Source organism: Acipenser ruthenus, chromosome 21 (assembly GCF_902713425.1).
Source record: "Acipenser ruthenus chromosome 21, fAciRut3.2 maternal haplotype, whole genome shotgun sequence".
NCBI classification, from domain to species: Eukaryota; Metazoa; Chordata; class Actinopteri; order Acipenseriformes; family Acipenseridae; genus Acipenser; species Acipenser ruthenus.
Genome location: NC_081209.1, coordinates 12,367,928 through 12,394,762, shown reverse-complemented (window position 1 = coordinate 12,394,762; position 26,835 = coordinate 12,367,928). Strand labels below are relative to the sequence as shown.

Sequence of the window (26,835 nt, the reverse complement as noted above, 5' to 3'; positions counted from 1 at the left end):
CTCGGAACCTGCGCAAATACTGCAAGCTTCTGAGCTTAATACAGTTCAGCAATCGAGTTATGCTGTATGCTGAACTTCTGGGCTTTTGAGAAAGGAGGAAAGCATTCAATAAGAGACAACCACAGCTAGTTTTAATTCAAACCCGTTTATAAATCACATATAATCTGTATCAATAAAATAAATACATCATACTTATTAAAATTGCATTTGGCTCTTATCATTATATACAGTATATTAAAACCCTGATTCAATCAAAGAAAGAAAAACAAAACAATTGTCATCATGTTAGTATACATATTAAACACATACATACCACGCTATAAAGAATGAACTTGTTTTTACTGTGCACTACAGTTCCCCCTTGTGGCCATCAATAGGACTGCAGATTCTCAAACCACTATTTCATAATAAATCACCTGTGCAGTTATTAACAAAGTATCTGAAGAAAATAAGGAAATAAAATGACTACTATCCAAAACAAGACAAACTACACTGAACTAGAACTCAAAGCTCCCAGACACAAACCTGTAGTTGTAAGCTTACACCATTGGACGGGTTTAAAAATATAAATACTAATATAAAAACCTGACATCACTTAAGTATCTAAAATGCTACTAATCTACTGTATGACAGCTGACTGTATAAAAGCCTGGCTCCTGGAATACTCAACTCTTCAGGCAGTGGTGAATGTGAACCAAGAGATCCCAGAGCAAACCTAACAAAACTGAAGGAATTTGAAAAAGTGTGCCCCTTACTGACGCCAGAGGCAAGTCAGGCAATGTGATGGTTTAGAAGAACAATGGACATGTTAATAGCAGGGAGCAGCCACAGAGCACACTGTACATACTGCACACAGTCTATCACGATCTTCAGGATGGAACGGAATGCTTACAAACTAAGAGGTTGCATGTGCATTATATACTCTGTGTACAATACATTCAGTTACTGTATTCTATATAGTATACTATCACATTTCTGCTAGGATAGTACACAAGAAGTCATACAAGGGATATAGAGTCATGTTTTTTTTGTTCTTTGGTATGCTATAAAAAGACAGCTGCTGCATATTTCAACTGAACATCAGTTTCAATTCCAGACAGCATTAGGGTTGCAGGTGTAGTTTTTTTTTTTTTTTTGCATGACTTTAAAATTCAAGAATACTAATCCTGATTTCAGAAGCCCTGTTGTTAAACACAGCAAACCTGAAGAATATCTAGTGTTCTGTTACTGTCTGTGTGAAGGACCATACAGCAAAGACCTTGAAAAACATGCAGGCACGCGACTCAGTAAAGACCCTGTCTGTTCACGTGAGGCTGGCAGTTTGTGTACTGGCCCTACATACATAACTTCACAGCTATAATCCAGTATCTATGCATGGATGTATACAATAGCACAGAAAACATGAGGATTCTCCTCTCCTTCACAGTGTATAAACCATGAGGATTCTCCTCTCCTTCACAGTGTATAAACCATGAGGATTCTCCTCTCCTTCACAGTGTATAAACCATGAGGATTCTCCTCTCCTTCACAGTGTATAAACCGTGAGGATTCTCCTCCCCTTCACAGTGTATAAACCATGAGGATTCTCCTCCCCTTCACAGTGTATAAACCATGAGGATTCTCCTCTCCTTCACAGTGCAAACCAGTCAGTCTTGAGGCTGCTGATGGAATGACACCTTCAGCAGTAGGACCCTGCCAAATGTTTTTCAAATTCTATAACAGTAGTCCAGTCACACGATGCATTTAAAACATAAGCTAAATTAAAAAGAGGATTTAAGTGAAGAGCAAATTGTGACAATTCCTCATAACACACAGTTGAATCATTCAGGCCTAGTTTATTTTACAACACTTGGACAGAGCACACACAGCTTGGATCCTGAGTGGATCTCAGCCTGCTGTAGAGTCGTCTAATTCAGTTGTAATCAGTTGCCATAGTTACAGACTCTATAGAAACTCCAAGAAATAAATACATGAAATTTCAGAATCACGTGATTTGTGTGTGGGTTCTGTCTGATTAGATACCTGCTCTTTGTGGATCACCACGCCCCTGCTGGAGAGAAGGGCCTGGCTGTTGGGATTGAGCAGGAGGGGGGTGCAGGGTGTCAGGGGCTGCCCCTCAGCTCAATCACTTTGAACTCTATGAGCAGCGCCACCAGCAGGAAGACCAGGTAGAAGAGGAGCAGGAAGATCCCGTAGCTGCGGCCCAGGTGGAAGCATTGTGCTGGGACCAGAATGAAGGAAAGTACCAGGCTGAGGCCTAGCGCTCCCGCAAGTACCCAGACGAGAAGCCCGTCCGGTTCTAGCTGTGGAAGAGAAGGAGAGAGAGAGGAGAGTAACTGCAAGTGTAGTGTAGTGCAGGGGGAGACAGAAAATGTTTAAGCTGTTCAAATAAACAAATAAAATTCTAAGTCTAATTATCTTTGTCTAACTTAATGTTTATGAATACTCTTATTTGTTCAACTTTGTTCTTTTCAGTTTTAATCTGCCTTTACTTTGCACCCTCTGTTCAGCAGTGCTTTAACTTAATCTCAGTAATATCTTGCTGTGTTCAGCAATTTTTCTTTTTTTTGGTAATTTACCGACCACTACTGCCTGTTTGGGGTAATCGGTTATTAAATATACCGCACAGTATATTTTAATATTATTTATATAATATTTTATATATATATATATTTGTTTAATCTTGTTGATAGCCGCATCAGGCCTTTTTTTTCTAGGTGTTTCTAAATTACTGGGGTTTTTTTACTGTTTGTTTGTAGATGATAATTTTATATAGACCTAATAAAAGACTTATCTGTTGATTCCTGAAAATAAATAATTTAAAAAAAAATCTACTTCATTGTTATTTAGTGTTTTTTTTTTTTAAATTGTGACTTCCATTTAAGGTCTTTCCTCTTCTTGGTCTTTGAACTTGGGATTGATTTAGATTCAGAGACAACTTCAATTTAAAATAAATACACATTTAAATTCAGAGTGCTTTCGGTGTGTTTAATATATTTGTCTTATTTCAACATCTCATTTTATATATATTTTTTAAATGTATGAAAACCGAAATGCTTTAGCCATGTTAATCAATTGAAAAAGACATGATGGCCGACATTCCTGACTATAATTTTTAATTAGCAGCGTCAGTATTTTTTATAACCTTGTTCATAAAACAAGTAAACTATAAAACACTATCATTTTAGGAGTCATCTGCAAATGGCAATAATTTGAAATGCTGAATAAATGGTGTCATATAAAAATGAATGAAGAGGTCTCTAAACCCCTCGTACTGCATGCTTATTTTTTTTTATTTGTTTCTATTTGGTCACAGAAGCTTGCCAGGGCTACTTCCAGAAGATCTCAGTTGTTAATAATGAATTGCTTGGCATAGCCTTTAGTTATAGTAGAAAGTTACGCGAGATTACGTCACAAACGGGATCTTCACTGCTGAAGTCTCATGAATATATGATATGGCTTTTGGAAAAATATATATAACGTGAGGAATGTGTGTGATGTGTGTGCACTACGTCACATTCTAACGACAGTGGAGAGAGAATCTGGAGTTTCTAAACTGCATGGAAACCAAGCCAATGAAGTGGCTACTTTCAGCATTAGAAAGTTGCTCCACTTTGCTGTGTGTTGCACGTAATCCAAGAACAATGAAAAGCTTAAAAGAAAAAAATATTTAGGAAGCTCTACCTTGACGATGTTGTCCCCGTTAAACATCTGGAACAGGCAGCCCAGCCCCACCCCAAAGAGCATGTCTGAAACAGGGTTAAGAGAATCTGAACAGGCTCTACCCAGGACTGACCCCTGAAACAGGCTTGACACAGGACTGACCCCTGAAACAGGCTCTACACAGGACTGACCCCTGAAACAGGCTCCAGGACTGCTCCCTGAAACAGGCTCTACACAGGACTGACCCCTGAAACAAGCTCCACACAAGACTGACCCCTGAAACAGGCTCGACACAGGACTGACCCCTGAAACAGGCTCGACACAGGACTGACCCCTGAAACAGGCTCGACACAGGACTGACCCCTGAAACAGGCTCGACAGAGGACTTAGTTATTAATTTAGTCATCAGCAATGGATTTTTTACCCCATTTATTCCCCAATTTGGAATCGCCAATTGTACGTATTAATCTCGGTCCACCGCTGCAACCCCCGCGCCGACTTAGCAAAATGGCAGCAAACACACGCTTCCTCTGAAACATACACTGCCGTCTTTTAATCACACTGCAGGTCCACAGCGAAGCCATCAGACCTATATTGCCGGAGGACAACACAGATCTGAATGGCTCCACAGCAGACCCGCAGGTGCCCTGTCAGCCACAGGAGTCGCTGGTGCGTGGTGAACCGAGGATTACCCTGCCGACCTGAGCCCTCCCTACCTGGGCGGCGCTCGGCCAATTGTGCGCCGCCCCTTTGGAACTCACAGTCGCGGTCGGCAAATGACATAGCCTGTATTCGAACCAGCTATCTCCAGGCTACAGGGCGCATCCTGCACCACGCGGAGAGCCTTTACTGGATGGTGCCTTTACTGGATGCCTATACAGGATTCTTGAACTGAGGATTTCACCCCCTGGTTTCTTTTAGGGGGGTTAAAAGTTTAAACATTTAAGAAATTCAAAATAAGCAAGTTGATGGTTTGTGCCGTATATTTTTCAGATGTACAGGACTCAAAACTAGCTAGGATGTTACTCAACTTTCTGCATATACAGAAGCTACTTCCATGATGTCACCACAAAGCTCAATAGCTAAAAATACAAAAAAAACTACTCAAAGCTCCATAAAATTCAAATACAACAATGTTTAAAGAAAAAGGTATGCTCTTCATTCAATTAAGTAAATGATTTAAAATATGTTGTATGACTGGCTTCATTAAATATGTGGTATGGGACCTTTTATTGAAGGGTTTATTTTTTTTTTCGGTTCCTAAGTTGAAGAGTAAGTAGCAGAGTTCCGAAAATGATAGCGTTACTCGTCCCCACAAAGCTCTTTTTAAACTGCCTGCTCTAGTGCACCCTGCTACTTACTGTTTAAATCATTGACGGGTAAAACAATAGATATTTTTTTAAACTACAATGTTCTCAAATAACGACTTGCTTTGTATCTTGTGTTGAGAGGCTAGTACTGATTGACCTTACACACAGCAGGTTTTATTATTTTAAAAGATTTGACTCTCACTCAGCCCCCGCGGTGTCTCTCTGTGGGCAGCAGCTGCACATGAAAGGATACTGAAGATGATCCCTCCGAAGCAGGCAGCCATCGCCATGCGCGGGTACCCCTGCCGAGCCATGGTGATGTCAGAGAAGCAGTCTACAGAACAAAAAACACACAGAGTGAGGGGGCCTGGCCTCACTACCCTGCGCTCAGCACACACAGAGTGAGGGGGCCTCACTGCCCTGCGCTCAGCACACACAGAGTGAGGGGGCCTCACTGCCCTGCGCTCAGCACACACAGAGTGAGGGGGTCTCACTGCCCTGCGCTCAGCACACACAGAGTGAGGGGGCCTGGCCTCAATGCCCTGCGCTCAGCACACACAGAGTGAGGGGGCCTGGCCTCACTGCCCTGCACTCAGCACACACAGATTGAGGGGGCCTCACTGCCCTGTGCTCAGCACACACAGAGTGAGGGGGCCTCACTGCCCTGCGCTCAGCACACACAGAGTGAGGGGGTTTGGCCTCACTGCCCTGCGCTCAGCACACACAGAGTGAGGGGGCCTCACTGCCCTGCGCTCAGCACACACAGAGTGAGGGGGCCTGGCCTCACTGCCCTGCACTCAGCACACACAGATTGAGGGGGCCTCACTGCCCTGTGCTCAGCACACACAGAGTGAGGGGGCCTCACTGCCCTGCGCTCAGCACACACAGAGTGAGGGGGTTTGGCCTCACTGCCCTGCGCTCAGCACACACAGAGTGAGGGGGCCTGGCCTCACTGCCCTGCGCTCAGCACACACAGAGTGAGGGGGCCTGGCCTCACTGCCCTGCGCTCAGCACACACAGAGTGAGTACCACTCCATGGCATGTCTGACTTACACAATGCTGGGGGTTCTCATTGTGACACTTTGCTGTTCCTGCACTCAGGGGTCGCAGGATACTTGGTATTGGGTATTTGGTAAGCAGGCTCCTCACCCCCGATGCTGTTCCCCCAGGCCAGCAGGGTCAGTCCCAGGACCGTGTTGCTCAGGTCAAACACCACCCCGAAGGTCCGCAGGATGCTGACCACCTCGGTGGCCGCAGTGTTGATCCACATGGCACTGACCACGAACCCCAGCAACGAGAATGCCTGCAAGAGGGGCACAGGGCAGGAAGGGCTTTGTATTTCTGATGGTAAAACAAACACAGCATTGTTCCAGTGCATTAACCCATGCTGTTACTACTAAGGAAACTTCTGCCAACTTCAAATCCACTGGAAGAACCCTACTTAACCTTAACCTGCTCAGAGTGACTGCAAGCATAAAAAAAAAAAACTGTAAAAAATAACATTAAAATGTCATTTGAATGTGTTTGCTCACAGCAGACAGCGAGGGGCCCGGGTTCAAGCCTCAATATTACATTGAGGACCAGCCTGTGTGTAACTGTGCTGGCATCTCATCTAATCACATGGGCTCTTACTTATCCTAGTTTAGGGAAGGAGTTGAATCCTTACACAGTGCAGCCTGGGGGGCTGCTGGTTGCTGGTGGTGAGGAAGGAGATGGCCGATAGAAAGACCCCGATGAGAAGGACAAGGGCCCACACTGGGAACTTGCCCTCAATGTTCAGGAGCCCGTCTGCAAGAGAGAGAAACCAAAGCGACAAATCAGAGCACACACGTGTTTCTTACTGAAAGAACATCTGCCCCATGCTTCATATTCTCATAGTTATAGTAGCATTAGGAAACTGAGGAAACACATCACTGCCTCCTCTATACAAGTCCAGTACATGCTGCTTCTGGTATTTGCGCTCCTGTGCAGAGTTCAGTGCATGGTCTAATAGACTAGCTCTGGACTAGTGCTCTATTGCAAGGCAGCAAGGAGCAACAGGAGTGCTGAATCAAAATTAGACTTGCAAGGGATAGACTGCAATTATGGATCTCTGCATTATTAAAATAACAATTCAATAAACTAGATAAAGATAAGACAGAGAGAGAGAGAGAGAGAGAGAGAGAGTCGGTTATGCCATGTATGTGCTTTGGCAACACAATTATTTTTATTGTCATGCCAATAAAGCCAATTTGAATTTAAATTTGAGAGACAGAGAGAGAGAGAGAGAGAGAGGCACACACACAGAGACAGAGAGAGACAGGAAGACAGAGAGAGACAGGAAGACAGAGAGAGACAGAGACACACACACAGACAGAGTCAGAGACAGAGAGAGAGAGAGAGAGAGAGAGAGAGAGAGACACACACACACACACACATACAGATGCGGTGACTGACATTGTCCTGATTTGAAGGTGATTACACACACACACACACACACACACACACACACACACACACACACACAGTGACTGAGATTGTCCTGATTTGAAGGTGAGCACACACACACAGTGACTGACATTATCCTGATTTGAAAGTGAACACACACACAGTGACTGACATTGTCCTGATTTGAAGGTGAGCACACACACACAGTGACTGACATTATCCTGATTTGAAAGTGAACACACACACACAGTGACTGACATTGTCCTGATTTGAAGGTGAGCACACACAGTGACTGACATTGTCCTGATTTGAAGGCGATTACACACACACACACACACAGTGACTGACAATGTCCTGATTTGAAGGTGAGCACACACACACACAAACAAACACACACACACACACACACACACACACACACACACACACAGTGACTGACATTGTCCTGATTTGAAGGTGAGCACACACACAGTGACTGACATTGTCCTGATTTGAAGGTGATTACACACACACACACACACAGTGACTGACAATGTCCTGATTTGAAGGTGAGCACACACACACACACACACACACAGTGACTGAGATTGTCCTGATTTGAAGGTGAGCACACACACACACACGCGGTGACTGACATTGTCCTGATTTGAAGGTGAGCACACACACACAGAGTGACTGACATTGTCCTGATTTGAAGGTGAGCACACACACACACACACAGAGTGACTGACATTGTCCTGATTTGAAGGTGAGCACACACACACACACACACAGTGAGTGACATTGTCCTGATTTGAAGGTGAGCACACACACACACACACACACACACACAGTGACTGACATTGACCTGATTTGAAGGTGAGCACACACACACAGTGACTGACATTGTCCTGATTTGAAGGTGATTACACACACACACAGTGACTGACAATGTCCTGATTTGAAGGTGAGCACACACACACACACACACACACACACACACACAGTGACTGACATTGTCCTGATTTGAAGGTGAGCACACACACACACACACACACACACACAGTGACTGACAATGTCCTGATTTGAAGGTGAGCACACACACACACACACACACACAGAGTGGCTGACATTGTCCTGATTTGAAGGTGAGCACACACACAGTGACTGACATTGTCCTGATTTGAAGGTGAGCACACACACACACAGTGACTGACAATGTCCTGATTTGAAGGTGAGCACACACACACACACACACACACACACACAGAGTGGCTGACATTGTCCTGATTTGAAGGTGAGCACACACACACACAGTGACTGACAATGTCCTGATTTGAAGGTGAGCACACACACACACACACACACACACAGTGACTGACATTGTCCTGATTTGAAGGTGAGCACACACACACACACACATTGACTGACAATGTCCTGATTTGAAGGTGAGCACACACACACACGCACACACACACACACAGTGACTGACATTGTCCTGATTTGAAAGTGAGCGCATACACACACACACACACACACACAGACGCGGTGACTGACATTGTCCTGATTTGAAGGTGAGCACACACACACACACACAGACGCGGTGACTGACATTGTCCTGATTTGAAGGTGAGCACACACACACAGACGCAGTGACTGACATTGTCTTGATTTGAAGGTGAGCGCACACACACACACACACACACACAGACGCGGTGACTGACATTGTCCTGATTTGAAGGTGAGCACACACACACACACACACACACACAGTGACTGACATTGTCCTGATTTGAAGGCGAGCACACACACACAGTGACTGACATTGTCCTGATTTGAAGGTGATTACACACACACACAGTGACTGACAATGTCCTGATTTGAAGGTGAGCACACACACACACACACAGTGACTGACATTGTCCTGATTTGAAGGTGAGCACACACACACACACACACAGTGACTGACAATGTCCTGATTTGAAGGTGAGCACACACACACACACACACACACACACACAGTGACTGACATTGTCCTGATTTGAAGGTGAGCACACACACACACAGTGACTGACAATGTCCTGATTTGAAGGTGAGCACACACACACACACACACACACACAGTGACTGACATTGTCCTGATTTGAAGGTGAGCACACACACACACAGTGACTGACAATGTCCTGATTTGAAGGTGAGCACACACACACACAGTGACTGACATTGTCCTGATTTGAAGGTGAGCACACACACACACACACACAGTGACTGACATTGTCCTGATTTGAAGGTGAGCACACACACAGTGACTGACATTGTCCTGATTTGAAGGTGAGCACACACACACACACACAGTGACTGACAATGTCCTGATTTGAAGGTGAGCACACACACACACGCACACACACACACACAGTGACTGACATTGTCCTGATTTGAAAGTGAGCGCATACACACACACACACACACACACACACACACACACACACAGACGCGGTGACTGACATTGTCCTGATTTGAAGGTGAGCACACACACACACACACACAGTGACTGACATTGTCCTGATTTGAAAGTGAGCGCATACACACACACACACACACACACAGACGCGGTGACTGACATTGTCCTGATTTGAAGGTGAGCACACACACACACACACAGACGCGGTGACTGACATTGTCCTGATTTGAAGGTGAGCACACACACACAGACGCAGTGACTGACATTGTCTTGATTTGAAGGTGAGCGCACACACACACACACACACACACAGACGCGGTGACTGACATTGTCCTGATTTGAAGGTGAGCACACACACACACACACAGTGACTGACATTGTCCTGATTTGAAGGTGAGCACACACACACAGTGACTGACATTGTCCTGATTTGAAGGTGATTACACACACACACAGTGACTGACAATGTCCTGATTTGAAGGTGAGCACACACACACACACACAGTGACTGACAATGTCCTGATTTGAAGGTGAGCACACACACACACACACACACACACACAGTGACTGACATTGTCCTGATTTGAAGGTGAGCACACACACACACAGTGACTGACAATGTCCTGATTTGAAGGTGAGCACACACACACACACACAGAGTGGCTGACATTGTCCTGATTTGAAGGTGAGCACACACACACACACACAGTGACTGACATTGTCCTGATTTGAAGGTGAGCACACACACAGTGACTGACATTGTCCTGATTTGAAGGTGAGCACACACACACACACACACACAGTGACTGACAATGTCCTGATTTGAAGGTGAGCACACACACACACGCACACACACACACACACACAGTGACTGACATTGTCCTGATTTGAAAGTGAGCGCATACACACACACACACACACACACACACACACAGACGCGGTGACTGACATTGTCCTGATTTGAAGGTGAGCACACACACACACACACAGACGCGGTGACTGACATTGTCCTGATTTGAAGGTGAGCACACACACACAGTGACTGACATTGTCTTGATTTGAAGGTGAGCGCACACACACACACACACACACACACACACAGACAGACGCGGTGACTGACATTGTCCTGATTTGAAGGTGAGCACACACACACACACACAGTGACTGACATTGTCCTGATTTGAAGGTGAGCACACACACAGTGACTGACATTGTCCTGATTTGAAGGTGAGCACACACACACACACACACAGTGACTGACAATGTCCTGATTTGAAGGTGAGCACACACACACACGCACACACACACACACAGTGACTGACATTGTCCTGATTTGAAAGTGAGCGCATACACACACACACACACACACACACAGACGCGGTGACTGACATTGTCCTGATTTGAAGGTGAGCACACACACACACACACACACACAGTGACTGACATTGTCCTGATTTGAAGGTGAGCACACACACACACAGTGACTGACAATGTCCTGATTTGAAGGTGAGCACACACACACACACACACACACACAGTGACTGACATTGTCCTGATTTGAAGGTGAGCACACACACACACAGTGACTGACAATGTCCTGATTTGAAGGTGAGCACACACACACACACACACACAGTGACTGACATTGTCCTGATTTGAAGGTGAGCACACACACACACACACACACACACACACAGTGACTGACATTGTCCTGATTTGAAGGTGAGCACACACACAGTGACTGACATTGTCCTGATTTGAAGGTGAGCACACACACACACACACACAGTGACTGACAATGTCCTGATTTGAAGGTGAGCACACACACACACGCACACACACACACACAGTGACTGACATTGTCCTGATTTGAAAGTGAGCGCATACACACACACACACACACACACACACACACACACACACAGACGCGGTGACTGACATTGTCCTGATTTGAAGGTGAGCACACACACACACACACACAGTGACTGACATTGTCCTGATTTGAAAGTGAGCGCATACACACACACACACACACACACACAGACGCGGTGACTGACATTGTCCTGATTTGAAGGTGAGCACACACACACACACACAGACGCGGTGACTGACATTGTCCTGATTTGAAGGTGAGCACACACACACAGACGCAGTGACTGACATTGTCTTGATTTGAAGGTGAGCGCACACACACACACACACACACACAGACGCGGTGACTGACATTGTCCTGATTTGAAGGTGAGCACACACACACACACACAGTGACTGACATTGTCCTGATTTGAAGGTGAGCACACACACACAGTGACTGACATTGTCCTGATTTGAAGGTGATTACACACACACACAGTGACTGACAATGTCCTGATTTGAAGGTGAGCACACACACACACACACAGTGACTGACAATGTCCTGATTTGAAGGTGAGCACACACACACACACACACACACACACAGTGACTGACATTGTCCTGATTTGAAGGTGAGCACACACACACACAGTGACTGACAATGTCCTGATTTGAAGGTGAGCACACACACACACACACACACACAGAGTGGCTGACATTGTCCTGATTTGAAGGTGAGCACACACACACACACACAGTGACTGACATTGTCCTGATTTGAAGGTGAGCACACACACAGTGACTGACATTGTCCTGATTTGAAGGTGAGCACACACACACACACACACACACACAGTGACTGACAATGTCCTGATTTGAAGGTGAGCACACACACACACGCACACACACACACACACACAGTGACTGACATTGTCCTGATTTGAAAGTGAGCGCATACACACACACACACACACACACACACACAGACGCGGTGACTGACATTGTCCTGATTTGAAGGTGAGCACACACACACACACACAGACGCGGTGACTGACATTGTCCTGATTTGAAGGTGAGCACACACACACAGTGACTGACATTGTCTTGATTTGAAGGTGAGCGCACACACACACACACACACACACACACACAGACAGACGCGGTGACTGACATTGTCCTGATTTGAAGGTGAGCACACACACACACACACAGTGACTGACATTGTCCTGATTTGAAGGTGAGCACACACACAGTGACTGACATTGTCCTGATTTGAAGGTGAGCACACACACACACACACACACAGTGACTGACAATGTCCTGATTTGAAGGTGAGCACACACACACACGCACACACACACACACACAGTGACTGACATTGTCCTGATTTGAAAGTGAGCGCATACACACACACACACACACACACACACAGACGCGGTGACTGACATTGTCCTGATTTGAAGGTGAGCACACACACACACACACAGACGCGGTGACTGACATTGTCCTGATTTGAAGGTGAGCACACACACGAGGGGTCCTGTCAGCAGGTGTAGGCAGTTGAGTGGACGCTTCCAATTGTGGTCATCCTTGTCAGGGTCCACCACGGGCACAGTGAGCAGCAACAACACTTCCAGCGGCACCTAATGGAGGGAGGGGGCAGAGCACACGTGAGGGGCCAGCTCAGCTGCTGTGTGAAATCTCAATTAAAAGTGGAGCACTCTGCTTAACTGGCAGAGAATACAGTAATCTCTGCACATAGGAACGCCTCCTAAGAGAACGCTTCGGCTTAGGGAACACCCTTGTGGTGAAACCCCACCCCCCACCCCCCACCCCCCACCAATGTAAATGCTCTGCCTGAAGAAACAGGAACTTCGCTTAAAAAAAACAGCATTTTGGAATAGCGATTTGTTGCGAACTCATTCAACACGGATACTGTACTGTTTGGTAACCTGGTAACTCATCATCAGCAAACTCAATTTCAAATGGTTTATTCAATCTTTTAAAACCTGTCATTGTGATAGTAATCTAGAGCTACTGCTGCATTTAATGTGTGTAGAGCAGTGCTGCGTTAATAACCACTGTGTTCAAATTAATTATTATATTCAGAATTACTGTTAAAGCCTCTGCTGCATTTGTACTGTGTGTACAGGTGTTTTGCTCGTTAGTTTATTAGCATACGTTTGCCTCATGCTTTTCTCTTACTTATTCTGTTAATTTCATATGTTGATGCACGTGCATCATGATAGAAGTAACAAATACAATTGTACTTATTGATTCAGTGGTAACTGTACTGTGTTAAATAAAACTGGGAAAGAAATGGTAGTAATATTGGATTGAATAGATTTGATAGAAAGGGATATTTTTATTTTCTATTTTTAAACTTCCCCAGCAGGCTTCCTCAGTAGCTCAGGTCAATGCGGACACTAGTGTATGCCACTTCTCCACCACACAGTAAGGCACGATTCAGCACAACTGTGAGAGAGACCCGGGGGTGAACGGCAGGCAGGGGGTGTTCAGGTCAGGATTGAAGTGCGCTCATGACAGCTCACTGCAGCAAGAGTCATTGTGCCTCATCTTTCATGAGCACAAGTGTGTCTGTGTGTGTGAGAGAGTGAGTGTGCGTGTCTGTCTGTTAGAGTGTCTGTGTGAGTGTGTGTGCGTGAGTGAGTCTGTGTGTGTGACAGTGTCTGTGTGAGTGTGAGTGAGTGTGTCTGTGCGAGTACGTGTTTGTGTCTGTGTGAGGGAGTGAGTGTGTCTGTGTGAATGAGTGTGTGTGCAAGTGTCTGTGTGAGAGTGCCTGTGCGAGTGTGTGTGTGTGCGCGCGCCTCAGTGTGTGTGCGTGTCTGTACGTGCGTCTGTGTGATTGTGTCTGTGTGAGTGTCTGTGCGAGTGCGTGTGCGTGTGATTGAGTGAGTGCGAGTGTGTGTGTGAGTGAGTGAGTGAGTGAGTGAATGTGTGTGTCTGTACATGCGTCTGTCTGTGTCTCTGTATCTGTGCGTGTGTATGTGTGAGTGAGTGAGTGTGCGTGTGTCTGTGTCTATACATGCGTCTGTCTGTGTCTGTGCAAGGGTGTGTGTGCGTGTCTGTACATGCGTCTGTCTGTGTGTGTGTGTGTGTGTGCGCGCGTGTCCTACCTTGACCACCTTGGCAGCTCTCCAGAACCAGCTCTTCCTCCTCCACTTCCTGCTGTCTATGGGGTTGATGGAGTTGATGAAGATCTGGCAGGTGGATTCAGTGAAGGGGAGCAGGGGCTGGTACTCACTCTCTGAAATAACAGGCACCAATCAGATCCAGTGTACAGGACAAGCCATGCTGGTCCACACAACACAAACACATTCACAGCTGCTTCCACTTTCACACTCCACTGTACAGCTGTTTTGATAAAGTTGCTAAATCATTAACATCGCAATTGCTTGAAGTAAAATTGGTATATGAAAGTGAGCGGTCTGTATCAGATACTGTATGATATAGTGTAGCTAAGGGTTAAAACAAAGTGGCAGTGAAATGGTTCATTCTTCTGGACAACACTCATGACAGAGCTTGACTGGAATAGTGTGGTCTATCGTGTGAAAGCTGCTTTAAGACAGCAAAACAGTACCATCGTCCTGGATGCTCCCGTTGAAGATGCTTGGGGTAGCGTCTTCGGAATCAGATGGCAACTCTACAAACAGAAGAGCAAGCATCACAATTAATCTTCACAAATCACAGCGCAACTTTAAAATGAAATACAGACTCCCTCCCGGTATCTCCTCTCATTAACATGCTTTATAAGAAACAGATGTTCAGTGACTGACTTTACCAGGGAGGTCAGCCACATGTGTGCAGAACTGACATCATCAATCCCTTTGCAACACAGCCACATTGAACACAGCCCAGAAATAATGGATCACTCACTGGAATGTGTTTCACATTAAACACACTGAAATGAGTTTATTCCTGGAAGTTTTTCAGAACAGTACAATGTTACCGATATTATCACTGCCCCCCCCTTTATTCTGTTGAGAATCTTTTAGTTCTTTTCTTGCGGTTTCAATTACAATACAGATGGTTCTGTTTGGTGTTTGAGACACTTTTAGAAATGTATTTTTATCTTGGTGTGAAATTTAAAAAAGGGGAGGAATAGGTAGATATTTCAAACACTTTAGAAATGAAAGTGGCTGCTGCTTTCTGGTCATGCATCACTTCCTGTGTGGTAGCAGTGTCACTCCAATGGTGTAGCAGCATGTCATGCCATGTCATGTCATGTGACCTATTCAGTGGCGTGCCGTCTATGTATGCAATGCATGCGCTGGAATTCACAAACTTTTTTGCTACATTTTTTATAATATGACATGTGCACTGGCCTGCATGTAAGCAATCTGCTCACCTTGCTGGTCTTCTTATATTGCTGGGCAAGCGTGCAATGCTACAAGTTGCATCATGTTGCCTAGGCAACGTGACACCGCGTGCATCTGACCTCCTGACTGTCCGGAAGATGTCTAGCTATTCAGATCACTGCTTTCTATCTGTTAGAACTGGGAAGATGGATTTCATAAAAATGTTTCTAATGCCCATCTTCTCAGTAAAAACAGATAGAAAACAGTGATCTGAGTAGATGGAAAGTGTTTCTGTGCCACCTTCCCTCAAACTTTTTTTAATGTCCATCTTCCCAGTAAGAGACAGAAATGTGTTTTGTAGTTTGTCATTTTCCCACTGCATGTATTAATAACAATACTTGCATTTCAAGATTCTCACATACAAATCAGCTCACTAAAACACACAAAAAACATCTCCCTAATAACATTTCGAATGAATAAAACCCATTTGAAACTTTTTGTAGTGCCATCTAGTGACTCATATTTATTGCAGGCTATCATCCCATCCCTTCCCAATCAACCTTCAGTAGGACCCTGTATTGGTTTATTGAATCGCTATGTGTACAATAGAAGAAAATGTTTTTATCTGTCATCTAAAAAAGTTATTGCATGCCTTGCAAAAAAAAAGTCACAGTACGCCACTGGTCCTATTGCACAGGAAGTGATTAGAATCCAGGAAAACTGATTCTTTAAATACATTTACAGTGTTGTACTTTAAATCTGTACATCCCAAATTTAAATAAACAAGCAAAATGTATTTAGCACTAGTAAAGGGGAGGCACTGATCGTGCTCCTACTGTTATGAAAATAGACTTTAAACCTCAGCTAGAACTCCTTGAAAGAGGGTTAAAGTAGGGAGACCAGACGTCCTGGTTTGACTGGGACCATCCTGTCCCCTTTCATTATTATTATTATTTTTATTATTTTTTATTTCTTAGCAGACGCCCTTATCCAGGGCGACTTACAATTGTTACAAGATATCACATTATTTTTACATACAATTATTCATTTATACAGTTGGGTTTCTACTGGAGCAATCTAGGTACCTTGCTCAAGGGTACAGAAGCAGTGTCCCCCACCTAGGATTGAACCCACGACCCTCCAGTCAAGAGTCCAGAGCTCTAACCACTACTCCACACTGCTTTCTCTCCCAGTTTGTAATGCAGTCAATCAGCACTCTTAATTGGGTAAACAATAACAATGATATTAAATGGTTCCAGAATAATATTTTTCTTATAGGGTACCATACTAAATTAAAAGTATCAATTATAGAAATGAATGAGTTAAAATAGCAATAAATAAATAAATACATACAGTAATAACATGTAGTTAAACGTGGCCAGGGAAGGGGCAGTGGTTGTGCAGCTGTCAGAGGTTGCTCTTAGTTTAATGTGAAAACAGTAAAAGTGATAAAAACACTATTTAAATAAAATAAAAAGAATAGTTTAACAATTATTTTGAATGTTCTGAGCAGTGTTTCAGGACTGTGTGCTGATAACTGTTCTGTGTTGAAGCTCTGTGTACCTGGCTCAGTGTAGCTGCTTTGAATGGGTCTCTGAGGCCGGTTCTTCTGTCGGTTGTATATGAGCGTGCTGACGATGACTGTGCCAACGTACAGAACGTACAGGCCCAGGTAACCTAAAACAACAAGGAACACTGGACACTAGACCACTTCCAACAATCACACAGCATAACACCGCCCAAAACTGTCCCGCCACTCTGACCTCATATCCTGTCCCCAATGAACACACAGATCACGCTCTCTATAAACCAGAAATGGAAAATGTTGCAGGAACATATCAGGTCAGAGGTCAATGCCATGGTGACCAACACATTTCTGAAGTCACCAACGCAAACGTTTTCTAAGATATGGGCCTCTGACACTGCGGCAGCTGCAGTTTTATAAAATATCTGTACAAAAAGGATTGACTGAGAATTACAGAATACAGCTGTGAAACGATTATGAAGACAATCTCTTAATGCGTTAAGCCTTTATCATGAGGAAAACAAAAAGCCACAGGATCACAATATGGTGCCCATCTTAGGTCACAGGTTAAAGTGAAGCGTTCTGATAGATTTTGCCTGCCGAGTTTCCAGAACACAAAAAATATGCTAGCTTAAAGTGGCTGTAGTGAAAAAGTAATATCATAAATATTACCTGTTGTGCACGTCACGGATTTGTATTTGATAACAGAATGTCTGGTAATACACTAAGCAAGAGAAAGTTCTCAGTTTGCTTTCCAGGAAATCTGTTACACTTGCACTTCCTGGTTCCTCCCATTCTTACCCAGCGCCTCGCCCAGCTTGATCTCCCGCAGGTAGAGGATGAGGAAAGTCCAGAAGACAGCCGCCATGTAAAAGATGACGTCGCGGAGGAAGGGCCTGGAGGCCACAGTGAAGGGCTTGACCAGCGCCACACTGCCGGCCACCACCGTGGTGACAAACACGCCCGCACCTGGGATTCAGTTTGAAAAGCACGCAAGCCTAGTTATAATCAACATGTATAGCACCTGCTTTTATGAGTTAATATGAAGAGAAGTCAATACACTTTCACACGATTATCTGCTGCTCTATGTGGGAAGAGAAAGCCTGATAAACATTTGAACATTTTAAAAGTTTAAAAGTCATTTCTTCTTTTAGTCAGTTCTTGTTGAACATTTTCAATTCTGCTATCAGTGTTCTATTAACCATTACTTCAAAAACACCCAATCAAAACTTTAAGGCAAACCTCAGTGCCTCCCTCTGTGTGCTGATTAAGAGCTGTTTGTCTTCATCAGTTAGGAAAGGGTATCCCCTCTCTGATAGGTGTAATGATTGACAACACAGAAGACAAAGTGTCCTGGTTGTGTGGCTGAGTGACCGGAGGGTCTTACCAAAGAGTGCTCCGATGGCGAGCCCTGCGGTCCGGGGGTCTGCAAACGCTGCCACTGCGCTGAACACATCCGGAGCCCCATTCCCAAACGCCAGGAACGTCACTCCCTGAGAGGAACACGTCAAGGAAACAGCGGGAGCTGGAAACACACCGACATGGGCACACTGACACACACGCACACGCACTAGCACGCACAGGGGGCCTCTCCTGTGGAACAGACCGCACAGTCCTTGAATACATCATGGATCTGAATAGTGCTGCTGTGTAAATTGTTGTTGTTCTATAAAACACTCAAACCTTATATCAATGCCTTTATCAAATGAGGCATGGTTGTATGCAGATCCTTGCATAGCAAGGCTGTAAATCTACATTTACATTACACATTTATAATCCATAACTTCAAAAAGATCAGTCGGAATTTGAAGGTAAAACTAAAATAAACTAATTCACGTAGACACACCTTTCTGTAATATACTAAGGAAGGCACTAGCTGAATGGTTTATCTGCTTAACTTCCAGTTATACCTTTGTAAAGAAAGAAAAAAAAATCATAAAACATTTTCAAACATATGTATTTCTAATAAACTTGATTAAATATTTAAAGTGGTATTAATATTTGTTTGTATTATTTTTTACAGCAATTCCTTAAATGAACTACAATGTATGAAAATACTGCATGCTAATACTATGCAGTTTAGGATTGTACTTTTTACATTTACTGTTTCTACACCTAAACTATCCCAGACTTTTTGTACTGTATACTCACAGATAATTGACTCATTACACATGAATCAGCGTAGTTTCAATTTTTTTTTTTTTTTTTTTTTAGAGTGCTCAATTACTTTACCCCTGATTTTCTCCGCAATTTAGAATGTCCAATTATTCCCCCCCCCTCCCCCCCTCATCGTAGCAATTCCCCACACAGCTCAGGAAAACTAAAGGTTCAGCGGGCTTCCTCCGATCCCATGACTGAGCCAGCTTCCTCTTCTACACCCAGGAACGAGACAGCGGATGTCAGTGAGCTACTGGCCTCTAGAGGACAAAGGCCAGCCCTGCAGGTGTCCACTGAGCTCACTAGGCGCCTGGCCGGTAGGTTTCACTGTATCACGATGAGGAGAAACAGTCCCAGATGGCTTTGCCTAGTAACCCGCAGGAGCAGCAGAGACAATGTGATGCTCCCTCCAGAATCCCCAGCGAGGCGGACGAGGACATGAACCTGTGCTCCCCTGACTGCATGACTTCACACAGGACATGAACCTGCGCTCCCCTGACTGCATGACTTCACACAGCCGTTCCCCTGACTGCATGACTCACTCTCCACACCATGCATCTGTTACCAGGTAAACCACTCAGGGACACCTTTGTTTTTAATTCTTACTTCTAGAAAATCAGCAATTTCAATCATTTTAGATCATACACTGCATTCAACTGAATACAATCTAATCATTTCATGCATATCAAACATGCAGATTTAGACTGCATTTGTAAATTAGTTTCAGTTGTCCAATACAGGAAATTAATAATTGTGTTTCGGGTTTGTGAGGAAACCTCCTCAAACCCTCACAGACCCTAGTGAAGGATACAGCCACATTGTGGGTCAGCTTGAGACTGGTGGAGATAGCAGCCAAGTTTGGACAGAAGCTAAACAGAAACAAAACAGACAAGAATTACATTCCTCACTGTACAGAGGACAGCTAAGGAGTGGCAAGTACTTCATTCCCTGACCAACTTTACCACTGCACCCCATTACAATAACTATTTTGTTGCTTGCATTTTTCAGGATCATTGAATGTGTAGAGCAACACATTTGTGCTACCTTACCACTTCTGATGCAGCTAGCAGATCAATAATGGACTTGAGAATGTTACTGAAATGAACCCTAAGAAACGGCTGGCAATTCCACCTTCACATATTACAGCTATCTTAACGAATGTAATCTTCTTCTGGCTTACATTCACTTGGTATATCAGTTTCTATTTGATCCCCCACATCCTGGCACCGTTGTGGCTCTACAGAGCTCACAGACACGTCTCTAGAACACCAGAGCATCCCCACGAGCCTGCCTCCCCGCAATACTGCCCCTAGTGGACACAACACATATTTATCTGTCCAACAGTATGGGGTGGTTCTTTCTGGTGTATTTTGATAAGCAGGTTTATTTCAATTCTATAGCTATAAGGACACATGTAATTGTCCACTACATCCCCTTTGCCAGGTATGACATGCCAAGACATGTTACAGCCCTGGTTGGGACTCCTTTCAAGTTAAAAAGCAGAAGGGTATGTACAGTACTCTCATCCAGAGCTCTTAAACACTGCAGTGTTAAATGTAAATACTAAAAGAAAGGTAGGTATGTACAGCACTGCATGTCTCTGGAAAGGTTGAGCTGGGACTGGAACCGGAGATACTGCTGCCCTCACTGAGGTATTTTCAGGACTCTAAATGGAGTTCCATCACAGCTTCTAAAAACAACAATGCGATTTGTGGAAAATGTAAACTACATCCCTCCAGCTGCCCGTTCACAACTCACATCTCATTAGAAGATCCAGCCCACAGATTTGTATTCCTGTGAACATTCTTACCTTTTTTATTTCTTTCTAATACATTTTGTTTGGGTATCTATTAAATCAACCAATCAATCAATCAATCGACTGTGTGTGAAAAAGATCCCCCAAATAAATTGCATTCACAGAAAAACAAGCAGCGAACTGAAAACAGATCAACCCCATTTCTTATGACATTGAAAATGAAGCTTTTAATAAAGTTAAAGAAGTGTTTTTCTTTTCTGCCGAGCCCAGCTTTAACACCAGTCACTTACAATTCTGACGCAGCGATTCCCAGAACCACGAATAAGTACAGGAGCCAAACAGCCTGCAAAAGAGGAATAGAAACAACATGACTGCATCCACAGCATGCTGGAGCGACACACAGTGTGCAGGGTTACAGAAAGAGGTTGTGCTTTCCACAGAACTGCTTTAGAGGAACATTTATTCATTGCAACACATCTTGGATCTCACACTAGCCCTTGCACCCAGTGCTGGGTTACAGAACTACCTTTATTTAGGCATGATATTGAAATACAGCCAGCACTTTGATGCTAAATAAATTGTTCCTCTCTTATTGTTCCACAAGTAACGCCTATTAGTAAAACTACAGGTATGACAAGTGTGATCAGTTCATTCAGGAGGCCTGACTGTTCAAACTCCTGGCACGTGATCATTTCAATACTATAATATATGCAAGGGCTAAACCAGTTTATAATACAATAGAAATTGGGAAATTTTTCTTCTAAAACATTTGTCCAAGTGTCTTTTCAGGACAGCAGTAAACCAATTAAAAGCGAGCGACCAGCACCTGGATACTCACATAGAGTGTAACAGCGAGTGGGAAGAGACTGTGAGGGAAGCTGCAGAATGCCCCCTGCAGGTAGTTGATGTAGCCGTCGCTGAACTCACAGTCCTTGGTGTGCTTGATGAACCAGCATTGCTTCGACGGCTTCTGCTTCATCACATCGCGGCACTGCAGGAGGGTAGACACCGTTATAACAGAGCCCTCTAGTGGGGTGGAGGGGATTTACTCTGCATGCAGAAGGGCAGAAACCGTTATAACAGAGCCCTCTAGTGGGGTGGAGGGGATTTACACTGGCACTGCAGGAGGGTAGACACCATTACAAGCCCTCTAATCAGAAACTCCTGTCACGCAGATAAAATGAAATGGGATAGGGAGAGTATCTGTTCCTTAGGGGTGAGCCGATACTCGTATTTTACCAGTAATTACATTTAAGAAGTGTTTGGCGACAGGTATTAAATAAATCAACACACACCTATCCTCAATATATACTCTTACAGAAACGAGGTGCGACAGTCCTTAGTGTTACTGAACACCCTTTAGTGTTAAAAACAAACACATGACTTGCAGCGGTTAGCCACCTCCTCTGCTAAACGTATAGCCCACATATCTAACAGAAGAACGATTGTTTTGTCTGACTAGATGTTTTCCTGAAGGTGATACTACTCGTGGAATTATGTTATGAATACAAAGTCATCACAAGCGACCACATTGGCATGACTAGGTACTACTGTAAAATGACCAGACCCTACGTAGAAGATATGCAAGAAATTTAATTTATTTGGAACACATACTATTTAGAATTGGAATGCGTAGGCCTGCTATTTCATGTGTTGTGATCGATTCAAATGAACGTGTAGTAATTCAAATTAGAACGTGTCTAAATAACAGGATTTTGACTGGATGGACTTCCACAGAGCTGCACTTTGGTGATTTTGCTGGTTTTTATTTGACACAGTTTTAAGAAAGATTATACACTGCAACTGTGCCATGTTGAGGGCTGCACTAAAAAAACAAACAAAAGGTATCCCTATTATAGTTCCCTAAATGTGAAGACAATGGAGTCAGTTTGTGAAGTCAGAATGCAAAGACATTTGTGTGCAAGCATGATTTTGCTCAGCTCAAAACCATGCAAGAAGTACAACGATCCCAATTGTTTTTGGTGAAAATTAGCAATATGGGACATAGGCTATGTCTGATATAAAGGACACAAATGTGTAAGTTAATAAATACAGGAACCAATGTACAATGTGGAGTCTCCCACTTTCTTGCAAAAGGGAAGAACAGAAGGCTTTTAACTTCCAAAATGAATGGTACAAGTTGCTTGTTCCCAGTGTTGTAACATTGTGGTTTTATTTGTATCTTTCCTGTAATTTCCGTCCTGTTCCAATACCAAAGAGAATTAAGAAACTCCTATTTGAAAGAACAAACAAATAAATAATGTTTACATATCATGCAATACAGCAAGGTCCACATCACTTTATTTCAGTGGTCAGTGACTGTACAAATAGACACAAATGGGGTCTTGAATCATGAAATTAAGCATAACAAAACATAATCGTTTATAAGCATCCATTACATCTGTGAACCATTCAGATTGTTCAATTGTAAACAAAATGGCTGCAGAACTCAGCCATTACTTTTCAAATCTTGATGATGTCATACTTCGCACAGATACACAGCAGGAAGTATGACATCATCCTCACAGTGTTGTCGTTTGCAGAGTCACTGAAGAAGCTTTCGGAAGTTTTTTTCGTCTTCATTCCCCAAGATAAGCGAATAAAAAATTATCAAAACAATCAATATTATGCTAAAAAATATATATTTCAGCAATATGTTTAGCACAGGAGACACAAATGGTTTAGTGTGTCCATAAATCTTTGAAAAGAATTAGTGTAGGCACAAATACTCGAACCACCACTGTATGAAATTTATTTAGTGGCATTTCTTCATGTTAGATAAATGTATCAAAAGATATTGCACGCAGTGCCTTGCATAAGTATTCATCCCTTGGATTTTTTGTCACTGATCTACACAAAATAGTCCATAATGTCGAAGTGGGGAAAAAAATCTACATATTTTTCAAAATTATTTACAAATAAAAGAACTTAAAAGTCTTGATTGCATAAGTATTCACCCCCTTTGACACCCCTAAATAAGCTCTGGTGCAACCAATTGCCTTCAGAAGTCACATAATTAGTTGAATGGAGTCCACCTGTGTGCAATTAAAGTGTCAAATGATCTCAGATTAAATACACCTGTTTCTGGAAGGCCCCAGAGTTTGTTAGAGAGCATATCTAAACAAACAGCATCATGAAGACCAAGGAGCTATCAAAACAAGTCCAGGATAAAGTTCTGGAGAAGCACCAATCAGGGTTGGGTTATAAAAAAATATCCCAAACTTTGAACATCCCCCCAGAGCACCGTTAAATCCATTATTAAAAAAATTGAAAAAATATGGCACAACCGCGACACTGCCTAGAGAAGGCCGTCCACCAAAACTCAGTGACCAAGTAAGGAGGGCATTAGTCAGAGAAGCAACCAAGAGGCCAATGGTAACTCTGAAGGAGCTGGAGAGATCCACAGCTGAGATGGGAGAAACCGTCCATGGGATGACTATAACCCAGACGCTCCACAAGGCTGGGCTTTATGGAAGAGTGGCAAGAAGAAAGCCATTGCTGAAAAAAAAACCATATCAAATCCTGCTTGGATTTTGCTAAAAGGCATGTGGGAGACACAGCAAATATGTGGAAAAAGGTTCTCTGGTCTGATGAGACCAAAATTGAACTTTTTGGCCTCAGCGCAAAACGCTATGTGTGGCGCAAAGCCAACACTGCTCATCACCCTGAGAACACCATCCCCACGGTGAAGCATGGTGGTGGCAGCATCATGTTATGGGGATGCTTTTCATCGGCAGGGACTGGGAAACTGGTCAGGATTGAGGGCAAGATGGATGGAGCCAAATACAGGGAAATTCTAGAGGAAAACCTGTTTCAGTCTGCAAGAGACCTGGGACTGGGGCGGAGGTTCACCTTCCAGCAGGACAATGACCCTAAACACACAGCCAAAGCTACACTGGAGTGGTTTAAAAACAAGAACCTGAATGTCTTAGAATGGCCCAGTCAAAGCCCAGACCTCATCCGATTGAGAATCTGTGGCAAGACTTGAAAATTGCTGTTCACTAACGGTCCCCATCCAACTTGACAGAGCTTGAGCAATTTTGCCAAGAAGAATGGGCAAAAATTGCAGGATCCAGATGTGCAAAGCTGGTAGAGACTTACCCAAAAAGACTCACAGATGTAATTGCTGCCAAAGGTGCTTCTACCAAGTATTGACTCAGGGGGTGAATACTTATGCAACCAACAAATGTCTTTTTTTTTTATGTCACAATAAAAAAATATTTTGCACCTTCAAAGTGTTAAGTATGTTGTGTAAATCAAATGGTAAAAATCCCAATTAAATCCATTTTAATTCCAGGTTGTAACACTACAAAATGCGGAAAAGTCCAAGGGGGGTGAATACTTTTGCAAGGCACTGTAGATGACATCACATATCAATAACACCCATTCTACTGCACTGAAGAGTGTTCTCTCTCTCTTTAATCCAATCAGTAACACCCATTCTACTGCACCGAAGAGTGCTCTCTCTCTTTAATCCAATCAGTAACACCTATTCTACTGCACTGAAGAGTGTTCTCTCTCTCTCTAATCCAATCAGTAACACCCATTCTACTGCACTGAAGTGTGTTCTCTCTTTCTTTATTCCAATCAGTAACACCCATTTCTCCCAAGAACTGCTCTGAATGGCAGTACAGAATCATAGTGCATGCTGTAGAGTGTATGTCACCCAACGTGAAAGTTCACCCAGCCAAGAAGCATAGTTACAACCCCTCAGTGAAGTAGGCCTTTACAATTTACAAATATGACACTGACTGCAGTATAAAGTATCAACTGTACTGTGTGTACACTTATTGTGACAAGTTCACAAAGAAGCACAATCGAGGGACCAACGCACACAATGAAAAGTAAAGCAATCAGAAACCGTGTGATTAAACTCTACACTACTAAGACAGGAGAAGTGTTACCATGGCCTGTGGAATTGCCTGCAGATTGATACTTTCAACAGCCTGCGGTAAAGAACCTGCTAACCGAGTTTTACCACAATTGGAGAAGCAGTTCTCTTTGATGCAGGTGCAGTGCTGCAAGTGTAACATACATACATGTTTTTATTCAAATCACAATACGTTCACAAACAGAGCACAAGACGCTATCAAATACCTCAGTGCATGATAAAGTGGCGACTAGTTGACATATCTGACTATTTTCATTACAACTCCTGGACTCAAATTAGTAGTGCTTCTATCCTGAACAGCTACACTGAAGTACAAACTGCAGATGGAGTTGTACAGCATGCATTGTCTAATATGTTTTAGAGGCACACAATATACAGTAGCTGTTGAGGGCCAGTGAAGGAACAAATGCTAAAAATAGTGACTTAATTAGGAAAGGAAAGGGCAAGTACTGGATCTAGTGCCATTTACACAAATTACAATATATGTTAGAAT

General features: G+C 43.6%; 1 protein-coding gene across 4 annotated transcripts in view; it reads right to left on the bottom strand.

Annotated features, from left to right (window-relative positions):
* Positions 1–109: 109 nt before the first annotated feature.
* The window catches only part of LOC131699083 (mitochondrial sodium/calcium exchanger protein-like), a 29,923-nt gene continuing 3,197 nt past the window's right edge, over positions 110–26,835 (bottom strand). For all 4 annotated transcript variants that reach the window (XM_058994830.1, XM_058994832.1, XM_058994833.1 and 1 more), the window contains 14 exons: positions 22,290–22,442; positions 21,742–21,794; positions 20,507–20,564; positions 18,926–19,031; positions 18,340–18,507; positions 17,577–17,690; positions 15,296–15,358; positions 14,832–14,962; positions 13,196–13,337; positions 6,640–6,761; positions 6,123–6,276; positions 5,227–5,307; positions 3,685–3,749; positions 110–2,303 (listed from right to left, as the gene is read on the bottom strand). In XM_058994830.1, coding sequence (XP_058850813.1) covers positions 2,103–2,303; positions 3,685–3,749; positions 5,227–5,307; positions 6,123–6,276; positions 6,640–6,761; positions 13,196–13,337; positions 14,832–14,962; positions 15,296–15,358; positions 17,577–17,690; positions 18,340–18,507; positions 18,926–19,031; positions 20,507–20,564; positions 21,742–21,794; positions 22,290–22,442 — 1,611 coding nt within the window. In that variant the 3' untranslated portion in view covers positions 110–2,102. The remainder of the gene's footprint in view (positions 2,304–3,684; positions 3,750–5,226; positions 5,308–6,122; positions 6,277–6,639; positions 6,762–13,195; positions 13,338–14,831; positions 14,963–15,295; positions 15,359–17,576; positions 17,691–18,339; positions 18,508–18,925; positions 19,032–20,506; positions 20,565–21,741; positions 21,795–22,289; positions 22,443–26,835) is intronic.